Consider the following 23,014-nt stretch of genomic DNA (forward strand, 5'->3'; position numbering starts at 1 on the left):
CGCCGGCTCGGTCTCTTTGTTAGCCTTCTTCGGCGAAATAGAGTAGAGTATATCACGTGCATTCCATTTCTTTAGCAGGTTCACATGGTAAATCTGGGTCAGATGCCTACGTCTCGGCTGTCTAACTCTATAGTTAACTTCACCCACCGTCTCAATGACTTCGTATGTTCCGTTCCACTAGGCAAAAACTTAAAAATGGGTTATTCTCATTAGCTTGCATAGATCCTTCATGATTCTTGACATGAACGGGGATGCCCTGGTCGGTCAATATCTCATCGAGAATGCCTACTTCGGGAGAACAGCATAACCAACTCACATGCGATTCCCTTGGTGGCCATCATGGTGCATAGGGAAATGGCTTCCGGGTACCTGGTGGCATAATCCAAAATCACCAGAATCTACTGGTGCCCTCTGTTACTCTTGGGTAGATGTCCCACCAGATCCATTGCAATCCTGCTGAAAGGAACTGAAATAATGGGTAGGGGAATTAAGGGACTGCGAAAATGGGTTTTCGGAGCCACCTGCTGTCACTCCGGGCAACTGCGGCAGTGTTCCTCCACTGCTTTCTTCACTCATGGCCAGTAAAAGTGTACCTTATACCTGTCTAGGGTCTTTTCCACCCCTAGGTGAGCTGCAAGAAGGTGGGAGTGCGCCAACTGCAGGATAGATGGTACAAAGGGACGGGGCACCAACAACAACTCCAGACATTCGTCATTCTTCTTCACGACCTGATATAGCAACCTGTTCTTTATAGAGAAAAGTCTCTGCCCCTTTGTGCAGGCTGCTTCCTCCTTTATCCCCAAGCACTCCCTGTCTTAACAAACCACAGCCTTGTCTTGTTGGGGCAGGAAGACCATATAAGGCTTGGGTTGGAGCCAGCGGGCTGTAAGATATCTCCCCTCAATAACCACTCCCCTCACCTCGCCCTGCCGTCTGCCACAATACATTTTTGTATGGGTAGCCCCAGTGGGAATCAAACCCACAACCATTGGCATTGTAAGTGCCGTGCCTCATATGACCACAGTTGGCTTTGCAATACCAACACATTGGGTGAACATCTAAACATCTAAACCAGCAAATCTAAACCAGTGAATTTACTTTTTAAATTGTTAATACCTTTTAATCTATTTTTGTTGCTAAATGGTGTACGAATGTTGAGGGTTATCAGGAAGCTTATCTGTAGCTTGTTCATATCAATACCTCTTTACTTTGTGACACAGAGAGTTTGGCTTTTATTGTACTAATGTAGTCTAAACTAAAGTCATCAACAGGAATGGATTAATGACAAGCATTTCACTGTATATTATACTGTATATTGACGCTCCCCCCCTTTCTCTTTCCCGCTCCTTCTCTCTTATCCGGTAAGATCTCACCCCCCCCCAAGCAAAGGTTAGATTGACAAAGATCTCCCATGGTGTGACAGCTCTTAAAAATCATTGACACCTTTGTGATGATACTACTGTGCAGAATTCTGCCCAAGTGCTAATCTGAAAGACATTTTAAAAGAGAAATACAACACCACACACAGCACCTGTTTTTTCTGTTCAAGACTTTTCAGTCTTTGCTGTGTGATGCCCGAGTGAGTGAGAAAGAGATGGAGGCAGATGGTGTGACAGAAATCATTGACACCCCTACTGTGCTTAGGAGTCTTTCGTGTGATGCCCACTTAGGATATATAGTGAGGGCCCTACTGGGAAGGTTATTGTAATTGAGCCCAGTGGAGGCTCCTCAGAGGAGGAAGGGGAGGACCATCCCCCTCAGTGAAATATTCAAAATTGTAACCTTTTTAGATAAAACTATCAAATAATTGAGTAAAAACACTATTTTGCGATGAAGGTCAACAGTAGCCTCAACAGCACTCTGTAGGGTAGCACCATGGTGTAGCCGGAGGACAGTTAGTTTCCATCCTCCTCTGCATGCATTGACGTCAACACAAAACCTAGGCTCATGGTTCTCACCCCCTTCCATAGACTTACACAGTAATTATGACAACTTCATAATGTCCTCCAACCTATCAGAGCTCTTGCAGATTGAACTGACATGTTGTCCACCCAATCAAAGGATCAGAGAATGAATCTAGTTCTGAAAGCATAAGCCACATCTAGCTAGCACTGCAGTGTATAAAATGCTGTGAGTAGTTGACTTAAAGAGAGAATGACAATAGTTGAACAGGTTTGAACAAATTAATTTGTTTTACAATGAAGGAGAAGCAAGAGAGCGAGAGAGATATATTTAGTTGTATTTTTTTCACTTTCACTTAGCTAGCGAATACAGGTAGCTAGTTTAGCCTAATCAAACACCTGGCTGAAACAGAGAGGGATGTTATGTGAGCTAGCTGGCTATAGCTATCCAAACACTGGAACTCTTCCAAGTCAAGGTAAGTGTTTGGTTTTATTAATTTATTGCCACCCACTGGTGTAACTGCTGAACTGCTTGCTGACTGTACACTACTGAATTATTGTGCCGGGTTTAGTAATGCGTTAGTTATAGTAGTTATGTTGATTATGACGTTACTAGCGTTGTTAGCTAATATGGTGCCAACAACATAGGCTGTGTGTAGTGGTTAGTGGCTATGATATGAAGGTTTGGCTTGGAAAGTTTTTTTTGCATGGCCCCAGGCACGTGTTGTGCTCTGAAGTCCACAAGCGAAGGGAAAGTGTGAGAGGAGGAGAGTGCGTAGATGCTAGAAGGAATTATATAACAAGCAAAATGTTCATGCTGTTTGTATGTGGCTGCTACGAAAGTGGCCTGTGTTTGTGTATGATCAGGGGTGTGTTTATTCTGTCTATTCTGTTTAAAAATGTTTCTTGAACAGAAGCAAACTATCAAGGCACAAGGCAAGACCCAGATGCAGACACATGAGGCAGATGGTTGGAGTCTTACAATGTTTATTAATTCAAAGGGGTAGGCAAGAGAATGGTTGTGCACAGGCAAAAGGTCAAAACCAGATCAGAGTCCAGTAGGTACAGAGAGGCAGACAGGCTTGTGGTCAAGGCAGGCGGGTACAAAGTCCAGAAACAGGCAAGGGTCGAGGACTAGAAAAAGGAGAATGCAAAAAGCAGGAGAACGGAAAAAAATGCTTGTTGACTTGGAAACATACAAGACAAACTGTCACAGAGAAACAGGAAAAACACAGGGATAAATACACTGGGGAAAATCAGCGACACCTGGAAGGGGTGGAGACAATCACAAGGACAGGTGAAACAGATCAGGCCGTGACACTAACGGAACAAAATGGGGACAAACATACCTGAATTTGTCCAATTGAAACTCTCGTTTGCGACTGTTGGACTAACTATTACACCCTAGATCAGCTAGATGTAGGCAAGAGTGTGCAAGGCCAAACTAAATGTGTCACCGTCACCTTGATTTTTTAAAATACATTTTTGGGGGGGTTATTTTTACCCCTTTTCTCCTCAATTTCATGGTATCCAATTGGTAGTTACAGTTTTGTAACTACCAATTGAAATAAGGCCATGCTCATAAAAATAAAAATGATCGTCCTCCCTCATCTTAAACGTCACCGGCCACCCCTGATTGAGCCACAACTGCTGTATTAATCTACTACAGTAACATAACTGCAATCTAAATATATAATACAAAGCAATAGCAATGTTACTCCCCTAAATTTAAATATTGTAACTGTTCAAGAATTTGAGCTTGTTTTCTTCAATTTCTATGTGTGGTTTATTATTTGCCTTTGTTAGAAAACAGAGCCATCTTCTCTCTGAGATGCTTCTGCAACGCAGACTCTAGCATATTGTAAATTAAATTACAAGAAAGAAAATGTGGATATCCTCCTCATCATCGTCAATGAAATGCCCATCCAACATCCAGTATAAAGCAAGAAGTGAAGGTATGAACTGTTTCAACATTAGATTAGTACTGGCTCCTGCTGGAGCAGAGGAACACAGCAGGGACTTGCATCCAGAAAACAAACATCCTGAAAAGAAGGCAGAAACACATAAATATAAATGTCCAAGGAGAGGCTGAGACGTTAAGTGGCGAGACAGATGGAAAGACCTTGTGTTCCTCCCCTGCAGGGACACAATTCCAGGAACAGTTTCTCACAGCAACTATGGATTTATTGTCAATAAAAGAGCCAAAATGGCCCCTTGCTTACCGAATGAGAAACTCCAGCAGGCTCTTATCTAATTTTCCCTAACCTTCTCGTTAAACAGGCCATCCCTGGGTCACAGTAACTGGCTATTTTCAGGGAAGTGACAGTGGTGGCGGTGGCCTTCTGGGGTGACACTCGGAGGGGAGAGGAAGGGTCATGGGGAGCAGGTGTGGTAAAAGTGGCTGGGATTTAATTTGAAAGGGTCTTAATCAGATAACCTCAACGTCCAAACAGGAGCACAGGAGCCTCATTGCCAATATTTCAGCAATGTAGTGGTACTAGACTTTCTGATGAGACCAAATGAAGACAAAGTTACCATCACCACTGATCCGTAGCAGGTTACAATCCACACCAGTGCCAAATAAATAGAGGGATTTTAAGTTCTGATAGTTGGAAGCAAGTCCCTTGAATGACATTTTACTATGTACTATTTCACCTATTGTGTTCTCAGATTAGAGCAGTGTCGTGTCTTTACTATCATTAAATTCAAGACATAGTTTTATCAAAGATTCCCTGTAATTAGTATAACGAGATCAAACTGATTAATCGTGTAACTGTAGTTAACTAGGAAATAGGGGCACCAAGGAAAAATATTCAGATTACAAGCTTATAATTTCCTAATATAACCTTTCAGATATTTTAATATCTGATCAATAGTCTTCTGATTAATTATTTATTTATTTTACCTCATGTTAGTCTCATTCCAAACGTCGTAAATTGTTGGTTATCTGCACGAACCCAGTCTTCACTATGAGTCATCCATAAATCAATTGTCTTAAATTATTTATTTATTACTAACTAAGTAATTCACAGAAATGCATAAACAAACAGTAAATATGGTTACATGAAATGATAGAATGTGCCCTAGTGGGCTGAACCGGCATGGCAGCTTGTTAGACAAAGGGGCAATGGGGATCGACTAAGAAGTCCCTACAAAGTTAATTATAACAATTAAAATGCTAATCCCTTACACATGAACGCTCACTCATTTGGGAACAATTGCAATCAATATATATATTTACGCTCAGTATGTCGTCTTGATCGCTGGTGAAAAGTATTTTCTGTCTCCCTCACTCTCTCTCTCTATCTTGGTTAGAGGGGATAGTTCAAAGTGGCATTCGTTATAGAATGGATGTTTCGGCGGTTGTCATTCTTAGCGTTGAAAGATACCAAATTCCTAGCTGCAGACTAGTAATCAATATCAAAGACTTGTTCTTATTCTGTCGGTATCGATAGTCTAAGAGTTTAACCACATGGTATGGTAAGATTCTACAACCTTTAGCCATCTCGTAATTGAGGTAAGCTTGGTCTACAACCTTAGTCCTACCCTAATGGAGAAAAACATGGTCTGGTGATAATTTCTCAAAGTTGAGTTTTATTCAGAATGGCAAAAAAGGGGCTGTCCCAGGATGTCTGATCCTCTGATTTAGTTCAAATCAAAAGGGAATTGTATTTTTCTTCATTAAATAGTCCACAATCATCTTACACCATTATACAAACAGTATCATACTCACTCATTCATCTTATACAACAATTAGATGTAAACCTCATATCTGAGGCTATTATATAAACAGCGTTATGGAAAATGGTCATACCATCTCCCATGAGCTTCCCAAGTTGTGACAAACGCACCAGTTCGTAGCTGGATTCTTCACCGATCTTTTACACTTTCTCTGGAACATGAAATTTGTTAGTACATCACGTTCTGTGAGATGGAAGGATTTCCTTTGTCCTCTGTGAAAGTTTACCCTCTCTCTAATACTGTGTGTCCATGAGGTCTTCTCGGGAATTTACGACCTCTGACCACAGCAGTCTGGTTGTAGAACCAGAGAGCGGGGGATGGTGCTCGCTGTACTCAAAGAGGGCAACGTCATGACAACAGATAAAGGAAAGGAGGCTGCGACAGTCAGAAGTGGTTTCCTCTCCCTTATCTTCGGCTGTTTACAGGCATTCTGATCTTCTTTCCACTAATTGGTATTTTGATCAATCACATCAGATGTTTTCACATCAGAGCTTACTCAGAGCTGATCTGATTGGTCAAAAGACCAATTAGTGATTAATAAGATCCAAATTGGTCTACCTGTGTAAATGCAGCCAGAGATAGGGAGAGTAAACCGCTTCAGACTGTTGCCAATTAAAATAACATAGTCCAGCAGATGACACTATTTCCTCAGTATTCACCAGAGTTGTGACTATTTGTATCTTTTCTTGACAGAATGGTGAGCCAGAGACAAAATAGACAAAACACAACAGATCAATTGTGCAATATAACAGATTTATTTGCATATCAGATTTCCACTTCTTAAAGATTTCTACTTGTAACAACATTGCACTAGATAACTTTTGGGGTATCACAGTGCCATCTTAGCTGTTATAGTACAGTATCAATGGGGGACATAATATTACGAAAACTGAAATTTGACGTGTGCAAAAATACATCAGGACTGAGATTTGATTGGTACAAAAATACATTTGTTTTATATCATCAAATGTGTCACAGAAGCAAAAAAAATGGATCTCTGTGCGCTTTCAACAAAATGTGGACAACATGATACAGGACACATCATTTACACCTAGACCACAACATCTCTACATTCGAAGACTCAATCATGGACAAGCTTACTGACACTTGTGGCTGCTTCACATGATGTATTGTTGTCTCTACCTTCTGGCCCTTTGTGCTGTTGTCTGTGCCCAACGATGTTTGCACCATGTTTGTGCTGCTACCATGTTGTGCTGCTGCCATGTTGTGTCGCTACCGTGTTGTTGTCATGTTGTGTTGCTACCATGTTGTGCTGCTGCCATGTTGTGTCGCTACCGTGTTGTTGTCATGTTGTGTTGCTACCATGTTGTGCTGCTGCCATGTTGTGTCGCTACCGTGTTGTTGTCATGTTGTGTTGCTACCATGTTGTGCTGCTGCCATGTTGTGTCGCTACCGTGTTGTTGTCATGTTGTGTTGCTACCATGCTGTGTTGTGTTGCTGCCATACTGTGTTGTTGTCTTAGGTCTCTCTTTATGTATTGTATCTTATGTATCTTTATTATTATTGTTATCTATATATGTATCTTTATGTGTTGTGGTGTCTCTCTTGTTGTGATGTGTGTTTCGTCCAACTTTTTATTTCTCCCAGCCCACGTCCCTGCCTCTTGGTAGGCCGTCATTATAAATAAGAATTTGTTCTTAACTGAAGTGCCCAGTTAAATAAAAAATGTAATGTTATACTCATGACTACATAATTCTGGCCATTACACATTGTTCAAAATAGTTTTTTCAGCTGTGGTTCTACATCAGCATGCACGTATTAGGCACCAGATACTGGCCAAGGTTCATTCAAGTCTAAACAGTGTAGGCTACCTGACATGACAGTAATGTCAAATCAAAGCAATATTTTGCAAAATACTCAAATGCTATATCAGTGCAAAGAAAGGAATTGGGACATAAACAAGTCCATCTGAACTCACCTAAAATCATTTCATGGTTTGTAAATTGCAACAGAGAAGGGCCACTGTGACACAATCAATATAAGTATTTTCTGAACATGTCTCAAAGTCTCATATTTGCTCACTTTGTGTGGCTGCGCCAGCCCCGTATAGTAGGAAAAACATTTTCAAAACAGAGGAAATCTGACCAGGGCAGATAAAGCCATAGCACCTCAATTCACCTTCATGGAGAGAGGAAGGATGGAGGAAGGTCTTGTGTCCTAGAACATCTGGATCATAGACTCCCTGGCCTTGCCCACTCCAACCCATTTGACTGGAAAGAGAAAACGTTGATTAAGAGCCATTGAAAAGTTTTTATGTATTGATCTCGTTATTTTTAAAACAGCATGTAGGTTCTGAATCTGGAATAGAATACTTACTGGGTACGCCAACGTGGATCTCCACAAAGCGGATGTAGTTCTGGGCTTTGACAGGCAGATCTTCCCACTTCCTACAGGCTGAGGTGTCACTCTTCCAGCCAGGCAGTTTCTCGTACTCCACTTCCACTTTCTGCAAGATGTCCATGTTAGCTGAGAAGACAGGGAGGAGACATGGGTCATACAGTCCATGGAGAAAGGTTTAGTGGAAAAAATGTACAAATTAATCTTATAAAGCCAACAACTTCTTTCATCACATACATTTATACAGGAATATATACACTACTAAATTCAGTCAGTCTTACCTGGGAAATAGGGAATCTTTTTGCCATTGAGCTTATAAGACACTCCCACTTTGATTTCATCCATCACATCAAGGATATCAAGTTTGGTTAATGCAAACCTGTGATTGAAAAACAAGGAAAAATGTATGTATGTATGTATCTCTCCTCTCCAGCCCCCCCACCCCCCACGTAAGATCCAGTAGGTGGCAATGTGGCCCAAATTTTCTATAAAGGTAACAGGACTGCACAACATTCGGGGCAGGGCAAACCCTGCTGCGACACTCACGCAGTGAAGCCGTTGATCATGTTGGCGTAACGCAGGATGACCAGATCCAGCCAACCACAGCGTCTCTTCCTCCCTGTGGTCACGCCCACCTCATGGCCCCGCGTCTGCAGCAGCTCTCCAACCTCCTGTAAGGACAGATGACAGCAGAGAAGCTGGTCTGAGCAATCAGACCTTCAACTACTCTATTCTGTGTAGTCTTGACTACTTTGCGTTTGTATTCTGACATTATGTTCTTCACTCTATAGCCCCTCTTACTTGCATTTAGTGTATCATGTTTGGGGTTTGACTCACATTGAGTTGTTCTGTAGGGAACGCCCCGATGCCCACTCTAGTGGTGTAGGCCTTCACCACCCCATACACATCACCAATGTTCAGAGGGGGGATGCCCAGTCCGGTACATACACCACCCACGGTACAGTTTGATGATGTCACAAATGGGTAGGTTCCTGGGAGACAAGAGCAACATTCTAAAGGGATGCATTTTTGATAGCCTCCTGGATGTGCACCAGACCATTTTCTAGCAAACTGTGTGGGGGAATGTCTTCCTTTAAAACGTCCTATTTCATTATAATGACTATTGTATATGTGGTTGTGTCAACAGGTGTAAACAAGGACTGTGTCGACCCAAATAGTTGTTGAGCCTATCTTAAGAAATCAAACACAAACCCATTCTAAGGAAACATACCATGTCTATGAACAAACTATTATATTTGAGTAATTTAGCAGACACTCTTATCCAGAGCGACTAACTGTAGTGAGTACCATGACTCTTGGGCTAACAGTGCTTACTCATGTTCATGCGTCTATAACCGTCTCATACAGTCAGCCATAGGGGAGTATAGAATTCCCTTACCAAAGTCAATGTCAAGCAGGGCAGCGTTCGCTCCCTCCACCAGAATCTTCTTAGGGGGTCCATTAATAGCATCGTACATGAAATAGACACCGTCTCGCACCATGGGTCTTATCCGCTCAGCATACTCCTATATGATTAGACAGGATGCAAGATTTGATTTGTTCCTACTATATGGATAGATGGATCATGAGAGCAGAGCTACTGTAATTCTCATCTGCTTCTCCGATGCTAAATTTAGACCTCACCCCATGACTGAGAGGATTTCATGGTTATTATGGGTTGATGATGATGAGTTATGAGTGTGTCCACTCTGTTACAATTATGACATACTTTTTCTACTAGCTGAGGGGTATTTACCCCATCGACATGTCAACACAAACACATAGAAAATGCACACTTCATGAAATCCACCTTTAATTTCTTCAGTTGACCGTCAACATCTACCTCCAGTGTGGGGAACATGGCCTGGTACTGCTGGGCAAGGTTCTTGAACCTAGAACCAAGCCACCATCAGAAGAACATGAATATACTGTAGCAATATGTCCATAATAAATGTTCCCATTGTCCAGAGAGCCAAATGCCAAACTGGCACTCCCCATAACCCTCAGCCTCTGTGAGTGAAGGTGAGACTTACCTCATAGAAAAGTCTTTGAAATCAGCTAGAAGGTCACAGATACGCAGCCCCGTACGTGATGCTTTGCTTGAGTAGGTTGGTCCGATGCCTTTCTTTGTGGTTCCAATACTGTATGAAGTAAATTATGAATTACAACACTATATTTGAGGAATATAAGCATGTCAACACTACAGGAATTATGATTCTTATAAAACAATTCATCTGGTAACACTTTACTTAAAGCATGCAGGTAATGCTTAACAACATGTTACAAGCATTGCATGCTTTTATACTGTATCACGATTTATGACACGTTTTACAATGCATTCTAAATGCATCATAATGCATTACACCTGCAGGCTTTAGTAAAGTGTTGTTTGAGTCCTACAGAAAAAAGGTGTAATTTCCAGTTCTTACTTTTTCCCTTCCTGTGCTTGTCTCTGTACCTCCTGGAGCCCGTCAACTGCCTGGTGGAAGTCAAACACTGTCCAAAGGGTACACAGGTTATTTCACACCACGGATACAAACATATGCCTGTCATCAGTAGAACATGCCATCGGAACATGTGAGCAACATGTAAGAGTATGGGATAAATGTCTCTCCCATGTCCTAAAATGATCTGCAACAACTGTTAACCAGCACCGTAAAAAAGTATTCTTAAAATCATCTCACCACATCTCACAGCTGGTGATCAATGTCAAACTGTTGTCACAACACAAACTATATTAAATATTGCATTGCCATATTGTTACAAAACCTACAGTAACTGTAAAAAGTGCATAGCATAAATCAATCAGCAATGATTGGTGGGCAATCAGCAATAATCAATTATATCCTATCACACCACATCTGTTACTCTCAACAAACAACTGTGTTTGTTTTATCTGTTTTTAGCACTATCTGAACTATATGTCCTTTGCCCTCTCCTCTAAATGCAGCTGTTTTCCAATAAGAGTGTTTAGTTACCAATGTGGGCCCTGTCTGAGATTATCAGTCTCTTCTCCCAGTCTTTAAGGCCTGTGGGATGGAAACATAAAATAGTTAGGAAAAATCACTCTGTTCTCTCATTTGCTGTTCCTTTCTAAATGGATTATCAACATGCACATTCTAAAACAAACTATAAGCCAATTACGCTACTTAATGTTGATATCAAAATCTTCCCACCTTTCTTTTCATTTTTTTCAGCTTCTTCAAACAAGCCTGGCAGATGAATGACCACACCATTGCCTGCAGAGACAGAAGGGATTATCTGTGTAAGAATACAGAGTGGGCTATGGTTGGATGGTAGGCCTACAACTGGCAAACCAAAGAGCAAGGAATAGGGATGTACACACCGATCACGGAAAGAGCTTTGGAGTTGATGATCCCGCTGGGTAGGAGGTGGAAGTCATATTCCTTCCCATCCACCACCACCGTGTGACCTGCGTTGTTACCGCCCTGTGGCCAGAGAACAAGAAGAACAGAGAGGGTACTCAGGAATGTGATAACTGTATGGGTTAGTTTATCCCATCCAACAATTATCCACTGTCTGTAGATACACAAGACTGGTTGGTCACACTATAACATGCCTGCGGGGTGCCTGGGGAAATACAGTAGGTCTTCCCACATCAAACTAACCCACAATCTGCAGTACTAGAGTAGGAGCAATTTTAGCAGCAGCAGTGATCGGGGCAGTATGCCCTTCTAATGTATCCATGATTCCCCAGGCATGTAACTCCTCCTTATCCCCTGGGCCGGGCAGGCATCCCAAATGGACACCCTCTTATCCGTGCAACCAGGGACAAATAGATCCTTAGCAGTAAACTAGTGACAAGCCCAAACTCTTCCTTAGCACAAAGGATACAGTTCACTATTTTCTTTTGCTTGTTGAATGATGCATAGATGGAGACAGAAGTGAGCCCATTTGAAGAATCTTTGAGGACTTTAAATGTTACCTATATGGACATTTTATCATTGTCCTAAAAGTAATGTAATGTTGTTACTTCCACTATCTCCTCTGCAGCTTCATTTCACTCCTGTCCTTCTGCAAGAACCTTCCTTACGTCTCCACCAGTGGGACCACAGATTTATCAAATCAAATCTAATTGTATTTGTCACATGCGCCGAATACAACAGATGTAGACATTACCGTGAAATGTTTACTTACAAGCCCTTAACCAACAATGCAGTTCAAGAAATAGAGTTAAGAAATAATAATATATCTTTTTTAAAGTAACACAATAAAAAAACTATAACAAGGCTATATACAGGGGGTGCCGGGACCGAGTCAATGTGCGGGGGTAAATGTTAGTCGAGGTAATTTGTACATACAGGTAGGGGTAAAGTGACTATGCATAGACAATAAACAGCAAGTAGCAGCAGTATAAAAACAAAGGGGGGGAGGGGTCAATGCAAATAGTCCAATGCAAATAGGCCTTTCTAGGGAGTTTTTCCTAGCCACTGTGCTTCTACACCTGCATTGCTTGCTGTTTGGGGTTTTAGGCTGGGTTTCTGTACAGCACTTTGAGATATCAGCTGATGTACGAAGGGCTATATAAATACATTTGATTTGATTTGATTTGAGGTGGCCATTTGATTAATTGTTCAGCAGTCTTATGGATTGGGGGTAGAAGCTGTTAAACCACTTAAGCTTAGGGCTTACTTTTTCGAACATTCTGTTAAAAATCACGCAACATTTCAGCGTCCTGCTACTCGTGCCAGGAATATAGTATATGCATATGATTAGTATGTGTGGATAGAAACCACTCTGACGTTTCTAAAACTGGTTAAATCACGGCTGTGACTAGAACAGAACGTGTGTTTCGTCGAAAAGCGCAAGGAAAACTGATCACCAAAAACTGGGAAAAATATCAATGCGCCACTTGCATGTATTGTCTATGGGACAGCAAATTAGATGGGGCCGAGATTGCAAGTCCTACAGCTTCCACACGATGTCGCCAGTCTTGTAAATTGCCTGGGGGTTGTTTCTTGGTCAAACGAGTAAGAGAGACCCCATTCCTTCCGGTCTCCGACAGGATGTTTTGGAAGAGAGATTTCCGACCATGATTTGAAGACGTGATCAATTTGATAGATTATTAACGTTTACTAATACCTAAAGTTGGATTACAAAAGTATTTCGAAGTGTTTTGTGAAAGTTTATTGTCGACTTTTTTAATTTTAAAAAATGACGTTGCGTTTTAAACGCTGTTTTTTTCTGGATCACACACTTTTCATAGATCGATATTTTGGGTATATATGGACCGATTTAATCGAAAAAAAAGACCCAATAGTGATGTTTATGGGACATATAGGAGTGCCAACAAAGAAGCTCGTCAAAGGTAATGAATGTTTTATATTTTATTTCTGCGTTTTGTGTAGCGCAGGCTATGCTAATTATTTTGTTTACGTCCCCTTCAGGTATTTCGGGGTGTTGCATGCTATCAGATAATAGCTTCTCATGCTTTCGCCGAAAAGCATTTTAAAAATCTGACTCGTGGGCTAGATTCACAACGAGTGTAGCTTTAATTCAGTACCCTGCATGTGTTTTAATGAACGTTTGAGTTTTAACGAGTGCTATTAGCATTTAGCGTAGCGCATTTGCATTTTCAGATGGCTAGATGGGACGCCTGCGTGTCAGGTGGGCTTAAGCCTTTTGGACCTAGACTTGGCGTTCCAGGTACCGCTTGCCGTGCGGTAGCGGAGAGAACAGTCTATGACTTGGCACTGCCTATTATATAGGTCCTGGATTGCAGGAGGCTTGGCCCCAGTGATGTACTGGGCCGTACGCACTACCCTCTGTAGCACCTTACAGTCGGATGAGGAGCAGGTGCCATACCAGGCAGTGATGTAACTGGTCAGGATGCTCTTGATGGTGCATCTGTATAACTTTTTGAGGATCTGGGGACCCATGCCAAATCTTTTCAGTCTCCTGAGGTGGAAAAGGTGTTGTCGTGCCCTCTTCACCACTGTCTTGGTATGTTTGGACCATTCTAGTTTGTTGGTGGACACCAAGGAAGTTTAAACTCTCAACCCACTCCACTACAGCCCCGTCAATGTTAATGGGGGTCTGTTTGGCCCTCCTTTTCCTGTAATCCACAATCAGTTCCTTTGTCTTGCTCACATTGAGGGAGAGGTTGTTGTCCTGGCATCACACTGCCAGGTCTCTGACCTCCTCCCTATAGGCTGTCTCATCGTTGTCGGTGATCAGGCCTACCACTGTTGTGTCATCAGCAAACTTAATGATGGTGTTGGAGTCATGCTTGGCCACGCAGTCGTGGGTGAACAGGAGGTACAGGAAGGGACTAAGCACGCACCCCTGAGGGGCCCCATTGTTGAAGATCAGCGTGTCAGATGTGTTGTTACCTACCCTTACCACCTGGGGGCGGCCCGTCAGGAAGTCCAGGATCCAGTTGCAGAGGGAGGTGTTTAGTCCCAGGGTCCTTAGCTTAGTGATGAGCTTTGTGGGCACAGGGTGTAGAATGCTGAGCTGTTGTCGATTGAGATTGCGTCATCTGTGGATCTGTTGGGGCGGTATACGAATTGAAGTGGATATAGGGTTTCGGGTTTCGGGGATGATGGTATTAATGTGAGTCATGACCAGCCTTTCAAAGCCATTCATGGCGACCGACGTGAGTGCTACGGGGCGGTAATAATTTAGGCAGGTTACCTTTGCTTCTTTGGCACAGGGACTATGATGGTCTGCTAGAAACATGTTGGTATTACAGACTCCGTCAGTGAGAGGTTGAAAATGTCAGTGAAGACACTTGCCAGTTGGTCCGCATATGCTCTGAATACACGTCCTGGTAATCTGTCTGGCCCCTGTAGTGGAAATTTCAGTACTAAGAGAGACACCGGTCACAACTTGTAGACTTGTTTACGTGCTTCTGTGCGGTTTGTTGCTAACCTTACTTTGCTACTTGCCAACTTGATGGTTTTTGCTTTTTAATTACCGTTTATATTTTTAGTTTTTCCCTCGCTCAACTTTTTTCATTCAACTTTTTCACCCAGGACGCTTTATCTGTACGTGATTCGTCAGGACCTCCATCAGCCAAAGCTAAGTAGTAACATTAACATTATGCCTTCTAATTGCAGTCGCTGTGCTCATAATATACAGGGGAATGATCGCCTTATGGCGAGGATAGCTGTGCTGCAAGCCCAGCTTCAGATCTAAATGTTAGGCAAGGGTAATTTAAGTGCAGGAAAGGATGAAACAGCGTCTGTGCCACCAGTAAGTACAGATAGTATTATAATCCACTCACACAGTCCCTGCAGCTGGACAATTTTCTCATGGCTTTGGAAGTAAATGCTGTAGGAATGCTCAACCGGTGTCGCTCATTCAGCTGACAGACACTTTCAACCGGTTCTCCCCAGTAAGCAATGGGTTGGAGTCAGAGCCTTCTCTGGTCTCTACTCCACCCATTACGGGGTCTGAGATGCCGAAGCTTCCTACCATTAGCTCTGACAAATTGAAAACCCTAGTCATTGGCGTTTCCATTACCCACAGTATTAGAATTCAAACGCATCATCCAGCGATCATACACTGTTTACCAGGGGGCAGGGTTACCGACGTTAAGGCCAATCTGAAGATGGTGCTGGCTATAGCTAAAACTGGCGAGTGTAGAGAGTATAGGGATATTGTTATCCACGTCTGCACTAATGATATTAGGATGAAACAGTCAGAGGTCCCAAGCACAACATAGCTTCAGCGTGTAAATCAGCTAGAAAGATGTGTCGGCATCGAGTAATTGTCTCTTGCCCCCTCCCAGTTAGGGGGAGTGATGAGCTCTACAGCAGAGTCTCACAACGTAATCGCTGGTTGAAAACGGTTTTCTGCCCCTCCCAAAAGATAGAATTTGAAGATAATTTGCCCTCTTTCTGGGACTCACCCACAAACAGGACCAAGCCTGGCCTGTTGAGGAGTGACGGACTCCAGCTGGAGGGGTGCTCTCATCTTATCTACCAACATAGACAGGGCTCTAACTCCCCTAGATCCACAATGAGATAGGGTGCAGGCCAGGCAGCAGGATGTTAGCCAGCCTGCCAGTTTAGTGGTGCCTGCCACTAGCACAGTCAGTGTAGTCAGCTCAGCTATCCCCATTGAGACCGTGTCTGTGCCTCGATCTAGGTTGGGCAAAACTAAACATGGCGGTGATCGCCTTAGCAATCACACTGGAATAAAGACCTTCTCCATTCCTGCCATTATTGAAAGAGATTGTGATATCTCACATCTCAAACTAGGGCTACTTAATGTTAGAATCCCTTACTTCAAAGGCAATTATAGTCAATTAACTAATCACTGATCATAATCTTGATGTGATTGGCCTGACTGAAACATGGCTTAAGCCTGATGAATTTAAAAGAGGCCTCACCTCCTGGTTACACTAGTGACCATATACCCCGCGCAGAACATTTATGATAGCAAAAAAAATACTTTTCATCTTTTGAGCTTCTAGTCATAAAATCTATGCAGCCTACTCAATCACTTTTTATAGCTACTGTTTACAGGCCTCCTGGGACGTATACAGCGTTCCTCACTGAGTTCCCTGAACTCCTATCGGACCTTGTAGTCATGGCAGATAATATTCACATTTTGGTGACTTTAATATTCACACGGAAAAGTGAACACAGACCCACTCCAAAAGGCTTTCAGTGCCATCACCGACTCAGTGGGTTTTGTCCAACATGTCCCCGGACCTACTCACTGCCACAGTCATATTCTGGACCTAGTTTTGTCCCGTGGAATAAATGTTGTGGATGTTAGTGTTTTTCCTCATAATCCTGGACTATCGGACCAGCATTTTATTATGTTTGCAATCAGAACAAATAATCTGCTCAGACCCCAACCAAGGATCATCAAAAGCTGTGCTATAAATTCTGGGACAACCCAAAGATTCCTAGATGCCCTTCCAGACTCCCTCCACCTACCCAAGGATGTCAGAGTACAAAAATCAGTTAACCCCCTAACTGAGGAACTCAATTTAACCTTGCGCAATACCCTAGATGCAGTCGCACCCCTAAAAACAAAAACATTTATCATAAGAAACTATCTCCCTGGTATACAGAAAATATCTGAGCTCTGAAGCAAGCTTCCAGAAAATTGGAACGGAAATGGCGCTACACCAAACTGGAAGTCTCCCGACTAGCTTGGAAAGACATTACCATGCAGTATCGAAGAACCCTCACTGCTGCTCGATCATCCTATTTATCCAACTTAATTGAGGAGAATAAGAACAATCCCCCCCCAAAAAAAATATACTGTCGCTAAGCTAACTAAAAAGCAGCATTCCCCAAGAGAGGATGGCTTTCACTTCAGCAGTGATAAATTCATGAACTTCTTTGAGGAATGATCGTTATCATTAGAAAGCTAATTACGGACTCCTCTTTAAATCTGCATATTCCTCCAAAGCTCAGTTGTCCTGAGTCTGCACAACTCTAGGACCTAGGATCAAGGGAAAGACTCAAGTTTTTACTACTATATATCTTGACACATTGATGAAAATAATCATGGCCTCTAAACCTTCAAGCTGCATACTGGACCCTATTCCAACTAAACTACTGAAAGAGCTGCATCCTGTGCTTGGCCCTCCTATGTTGACCATAATAAACGGCTCTCTATCCACCGGATGTGTACCAAACTCACTAAAAGTGGCAGTAATAAAGCCTCTCTTGAAAAAGTCAAACCTTGACCCAGAAAATATAAAAAACGAATTGGTCTATATCGAATCTCCCATTCCTCTCAAAAATTGTTGAAAAAGTTGTTGCGCAGCAACTCACTGTCTTCCTGAAGACAAACAATGTATACGAAACACTTCAGTCTGGTTTTAGACCCCATCATAGCACTGAGACTGCACTTGTGAATATGGTAAATGACCATTTAATGACGTCAGACCGAGGCTCTGCATCTGTCCTAGTGCTCCTAAACCTTAGTGCTGCTTTTGATACCATCGATCACCACATTCTTTTGGAAAGATTGGAAACCCAAATTGGTCTACACGGACAAGTTCTGGCCTGGTTTAGATCTTATCTGTCGGAAAGATATCAGTTTGTCTCTGTGGATGGTTTGTCCTCTGACAAATCAACTGTACATTTTGGTGTTCCTCAAGGCTCTGTTTTAGGACCACTATTGCTTTCACTATATATTTTACCTCTTGGGGATGTCATTCGGAAACATAATGTTAACTTTCACTGCTATGCGGATGACACACAGCTGTACATTTCGATGAAACATGGTGAAGCCCCAAATTTCCCTCCCTGGAAGCCTGTGTTTCAGACATAAGGAAGTGGATGGCGGCAAATGTTGTACTTTTAAACTTTGACAAAACAGAGATGCTAGTTCTAGGTCCCAAGAAACAAAGAGATCTTCTGTTGAATCTGAAAATTAATCTTGATGGTTGTACAGTCATCTCAAATAAAACTGTGAAGGACCTCGGCGTTACTCTGGACCCTGATCTCTCTTTTGACTAACACATCAAGACTGTTTCAATGACAGCTTTTTTACATCTACGTAACATTGCAAAAATCAGAAACTTTCTGTCCAAAAATGATGCAGAAAAATTAATCCATGCTTTTGTCACTTCTAGGTTAGACTACTGCAATGCTCTACTTTCCGGCTACCTGGATAAAGCACTAAATACACTTCAGTTAGGGCTAAACACGGCTGCTAGAATCTTGACTATAACCACAACATTTGATCATATTACTCCAGTGCTAGCCTCTCTACACTGGCTTCCTGTTAAGGGAAGGGCTGATTTCAAGGTTTTTCTGCTAACCTACAAAGCATTACATGGGCTTGCTCCTACCTATCTTTCCGATTTGGTCCTGCCGTACATACCTACACGTACGCTACGGTCACAAGACACAGGCCTCCTGAACCTGGCAAGTTCCCCTCTCTCCAATGGGATTCTCTGCTTCAAACCCTATTACAGGAGCTGAGTGACTGGCTTACTGGTGCTCTTCCATGCCATCCCTAGGAGGGGTACGTCACTTGAGTGGGTTGAGTCACTGACGTGGTCTGCCTGTCCGGGTTGGCGCCCCCCCTTGGGTTGTGCATTGGGGGAGATCTTCGTGCGCTATACTCGGCCTTGTCTCAGGATGGTAAGTTGGTGGTTGAAAAGATCCCTCTAGTGGTGTGGGGGCTGTGCTTTGGCAAAGTAGGTGGGGTTATATCCTGCCTGTTTGGCCTTGTCCGGGGGTATCATCGGACAGGGCCACAGTGTCTCCCGACCCCTCCTGTCTCAACCTCCAGTATTTATGCTGCAATAGTTTACGGGTCGGGGGGCTAGGGTCAGTCTGTTATATCTGGAGTATTTCTCTTGTCTATCCGGTGTCCTGTGTGAATTTAAGTATGCTCTCTCTAATTCTCTCTCTCTCTCTCTCTTTCTCTCTCTCTCTCTCTCTCTCTCTCACTCACTCACTCACTCACTCAGAGGACCTGAGCCCTAAGATCATGCCTCAGGACTAACTGACCTGATGACTCCTTGCTGTCCCCAGGCCACTTGGTCGTGCTACTGCTCCAGTTTCAACTGTTCTGCCTGCAGCTATGGAACTCTGACCTGTTCACCGGACATGCTGTTTTCAACTCTCTAGAGACAGCAGAAGCGGTAGAAATACTCTGAATGATACACTATTAAAAGCCAACTGACATTTACTCTTGAGGTGCTGACCTGTTGCACCCTCTACATCCACTGTGATTATTATTATTTGACCCTCATCTAATGAACATTTAGACATCTTGGTCATGTTCTGTTAAAATTCCCGGCACAGTCAGAGGAGGACTGGCCACCACTCATAGCCTGGTTCCTCTCTAGGTTCCTTCCTAGGTTCTGGCCTTTCTAGGGAGTTTTTCCTAGCCACCGTGCTCCTACACCTGCATTGCTTGCTGTTTGGGGTTTTAGGCTGGGTTTCTGTACAGCACCTTGTGATATAAAAAGGGCTTTATAAATACATTTTATTGACGGACAATTATTCAAACAATCATCTTTATTCAACATCGATTAGTTATTGCAATAATGAAACCATCGACCGCACACTCTCAGTTGTGTTGCCGAGAGCTTCCCTAAAAATAAAAAACAGACATCTTATGTAGGACACTAAGAATGTTTAGTTCCATCCTTCTCAGGCAGATCAAAAAGCATCATAAGCCACTTTGGGTTCATCCTGTCATTGGTGTTGTTCTAACCCCCAACCCTGGCTTAATTTCCCTAATGCCAGGATGTCTAGGACCCTTTGTTCCAGTCCATCTCTATCCCAGTTACAACCACCCCACATCCTTTCCATGGAAAACATCTCCCCAGTGCACCACTGGTCACAGAAAGGAATGTGGCTGTAAAGTTTTATAGCCCTCTAGTAAAATCAATTTCCTCAATGCACAGACTATCTGCAGGAAGCTAGAGTGGACACCATAAAAACTCAGCCTTACTCTTAGTTAAATATATAATTGTTTACCATTAATATCAAACAAATCAAGTAAGTATGTCATTTTTCCCTGACACCCCGCAGCCTTGTGAATGTTGACCTGTTTAAAGGTCTTGCTCACATTGGCTACGGAGAGCGTGATCACACAGTCGTCCGGAACAGCTGGTGCTCTCATGCATGCTTCAGTGTTGCTTACCTCGAAGCAAGCATAAAAAGCTTTTAGTTAGTCTGGTAGGCTTGCGTCACTAGGCAGCTCTTGGCTGGGTTTACCAATACCAGTCTCAATCCCTTCCTTCCTCAATGCCAAAGAGGAAACTAAACGTGCAAATGCTAACACTTTTTATTGCCAATCACATAAATAAACATTAAGACATCTCTGTCATCAGCAGAAGCTTCATATAGATTCACCCTGCCATATTTCTAAGGTTACTTTCTAACAAATCAACCAGTGTTGATTTGTCAGTCAAAAGACCAGAATGTCCTGATCCAAATATTTTTACTGTAGCACTGAAAAGGAATACAGAGTGAACAATATGAAGCAATAATCAAATAATTAATCTAGAAAAATAGTTACAGTATACAATATCAGTAAGACATGCAAACAAAAGTTTGGAGATAAAACACCATTTTGACATATTCAATAAGGAAGATTTTATTTCAGAAGAATGTAAAATTTGGAACCTTGAGGGTTTAGCACGTTTGTCATAGTTCAGTGACGTATCTTAAATTCCTCTTTGATTACATTATGCACTAAAACAGGCTTATCTTCACAGACGCAGTCCTCAGAATGATAGTCTGAGTGACCTTGGGACCTTAGGACACTGCTGCCCATTGTCGCTGCCCAACACTCTCAATTTGGATAATTGAACACCACTCTTAAAAAATGCCATGGTTTTCTTTATTGGATTGAGAATATTTCGGCCTCCATCGACAGTGCCGACAAGAACATACACAAAATAAATGGTTATCTCTAACTTCCTGTATTATGTTATCACTGGAAAAAGTGCTCACTTGATGTCCCAAGCATCTCAAGAAAATCAAGATAAATTTGGATGAACATGGAATTCCAGGGGGAAAGACAGTATTTTTCTGTTGCAGTAACTCTTTAGTGACCAAATGTAAAAAATGCTAAAGCTTCTTAAATTGATTCTTAATTTTTACATATTTTATATCAAACATGCCATGATTAGTGAATACCATGCTACTCGACATGACAACCTGTGTCTCTGTCACTTAACTATGACATCGATGAAGTTTCCCTTTGGTGACATCAGTGTTATAATTAGGAGAGATAGTGTCTATTCAGTCCACCATGGTGGGTCTAGAGTTGCATAAAGGAATGTAGACCTATTGTAAACTGTTTCCCAGGATCCACTGAAATAAATGGGTGCAAACTGTGAGAGGCTTGAGATCCATTCACTGAAGGACAGGCTAACAGGGGTCTAAAAATGGGTCAAATTCTTCAAATAGTTAGATGGCTAGGCTCAACTCGCACTGTTACATTTATTGGTTGCAATATATTTTCAGCAGCTTTTCCAATAAATCTGTAATATGTCCCCTTCCGTAAATCACAGTTGGTTAGTCTACCACTACACTGATGACATACGCTGTTGCGCGCCTCAATACGCATTGACATTTATCAGGCCATATGACTGAAGGAATGCGGCATGCCACTGACATCGCTGAGACCTTTACCACTCGGGCTGTCTGGAACAAAGTATAGCACACTGTGGCACTGGTCTCCGCGAGCCCGTACTGTAATAGAGCTTGCATAGATACGCTATGCACGTCAACACAAGCTACAAACTTCTGTTGAGCCGGGTTCTTATTACAACATACCGGAATGTGCTTTTATTTATAAACGCAGTGTCTTTCAACCCAACATTCTACGGTGCCGTGCTGAAATAGTGAATGCCTTAGTATGTTTTCTTTCATGCGCCTGGAAACAAAGTTAACTATTGCGCTATGACCCCTGACTGCACAATTAATCAATATATACATTTTGCACAATGGCACATACTGTACACTGTGTAACATTTCTCACATAAATAAATATACTAAGGCACTTGCAAGATAACCGGTGCATACAGCAATTTGGGTCAAAATAAAAAAAAAATATGCGCCTTTGCGCATATTATCTTGCAAGTGCAACTTCTCCAAAATAAACAAATGCAAATATTACAAAGAACAAATAAGAAAAAAAGAGTGCGTTTTAATCTTATTTCCTCACCTGGCATCTGCAAATGATGTCCGACTCTGTCGCCAACAAGTCGACCACTTTTCCCTTCCCTTCATCGCCCCATTGTGCACCAAGTACAACTGTCAACTTGTTCCCTGTGTCGTTACGGGGTCGCTTAACCCCTGCTCCTGGGTTTGTGTAACAAGCTTTGTGAGACATGTTTTGCCTACACTAGTGCACCGAGCGCAGTAGAAACGACAACCCGTAGGCCTATGTGATGGGAAAAATACCCCCTCAAGTCTGAGTCCGGTGTAACCAAATACGGGTTATCCGCCTGTTGAAGTAGACATGTGCACGATAGACTACACATGATCTCGTGTCTATTTTTACCGTCAGCCCCTTATCACTCAGTTTCAAGAGTTAGGCTACCA

The 23,014-nt window shown here is 42.4% G+C and overlaps 1 protein-coding gene across 1 annotated transcript; it reads right to left on the reverse strand.

The window, feature by feature from the left end:
* Positions 1 to 6,374: 6,374 nt before the first annotated feature.
* On the reverse strand, positions 6,375 to 22,925 carry LOC115139343 (adenylosuccinate synthetase isozyme 1 B). Its single transcript, XM_029676608.2, has 13 exons — positions 22,635 to 22,925; positions 11,347 to 11,449; positions 11,177 to 11,239; positions 10,979 to 11,029; positions 10,430 to 10,496; positions 10,034 to 10,141; positions 9,811 to 9,892; positions 9,400 to 9,526; positions 8,838 to 8,992; positions 8,547 to 8,671; positions 8,282 to 8,379; positions 7,980 to 8,129; positions 6,375 to 7,873 (listed from the first exon to the last, which is right to left on the reverse strand). The coding sequence occupies exons 1-13, from the start codon at positions 22,800 to 22,802 to the stop codon at positions 7,821 to 7,823; spliced, it is 1,350 nt and encodes a 449-aa protein (XP_029532468.1). The 5' UTR covers positions 22,803 to 22,925; the 3' UTR covers positions 6,375 to 7,820.
* Positions 22,926 to 23,014: the final 89 nt, after the last annotated feature.

This window comes from Oncorhynchus nerka, linkage group LG13 (genome assembly GCF_034236695.1).
Source record: "Oncorhynchus nerka isolate Pitt River linkage group LG13, Oner_Uvic_2.0, whole genome shotgun sequence".
Lineage (NCBI taxonomy): Eukaryota > Metazoa > Chordata > Actinopteri > Salmoniformes > Salmonidae > Oncorhynchus > Oncorhynchus nerka.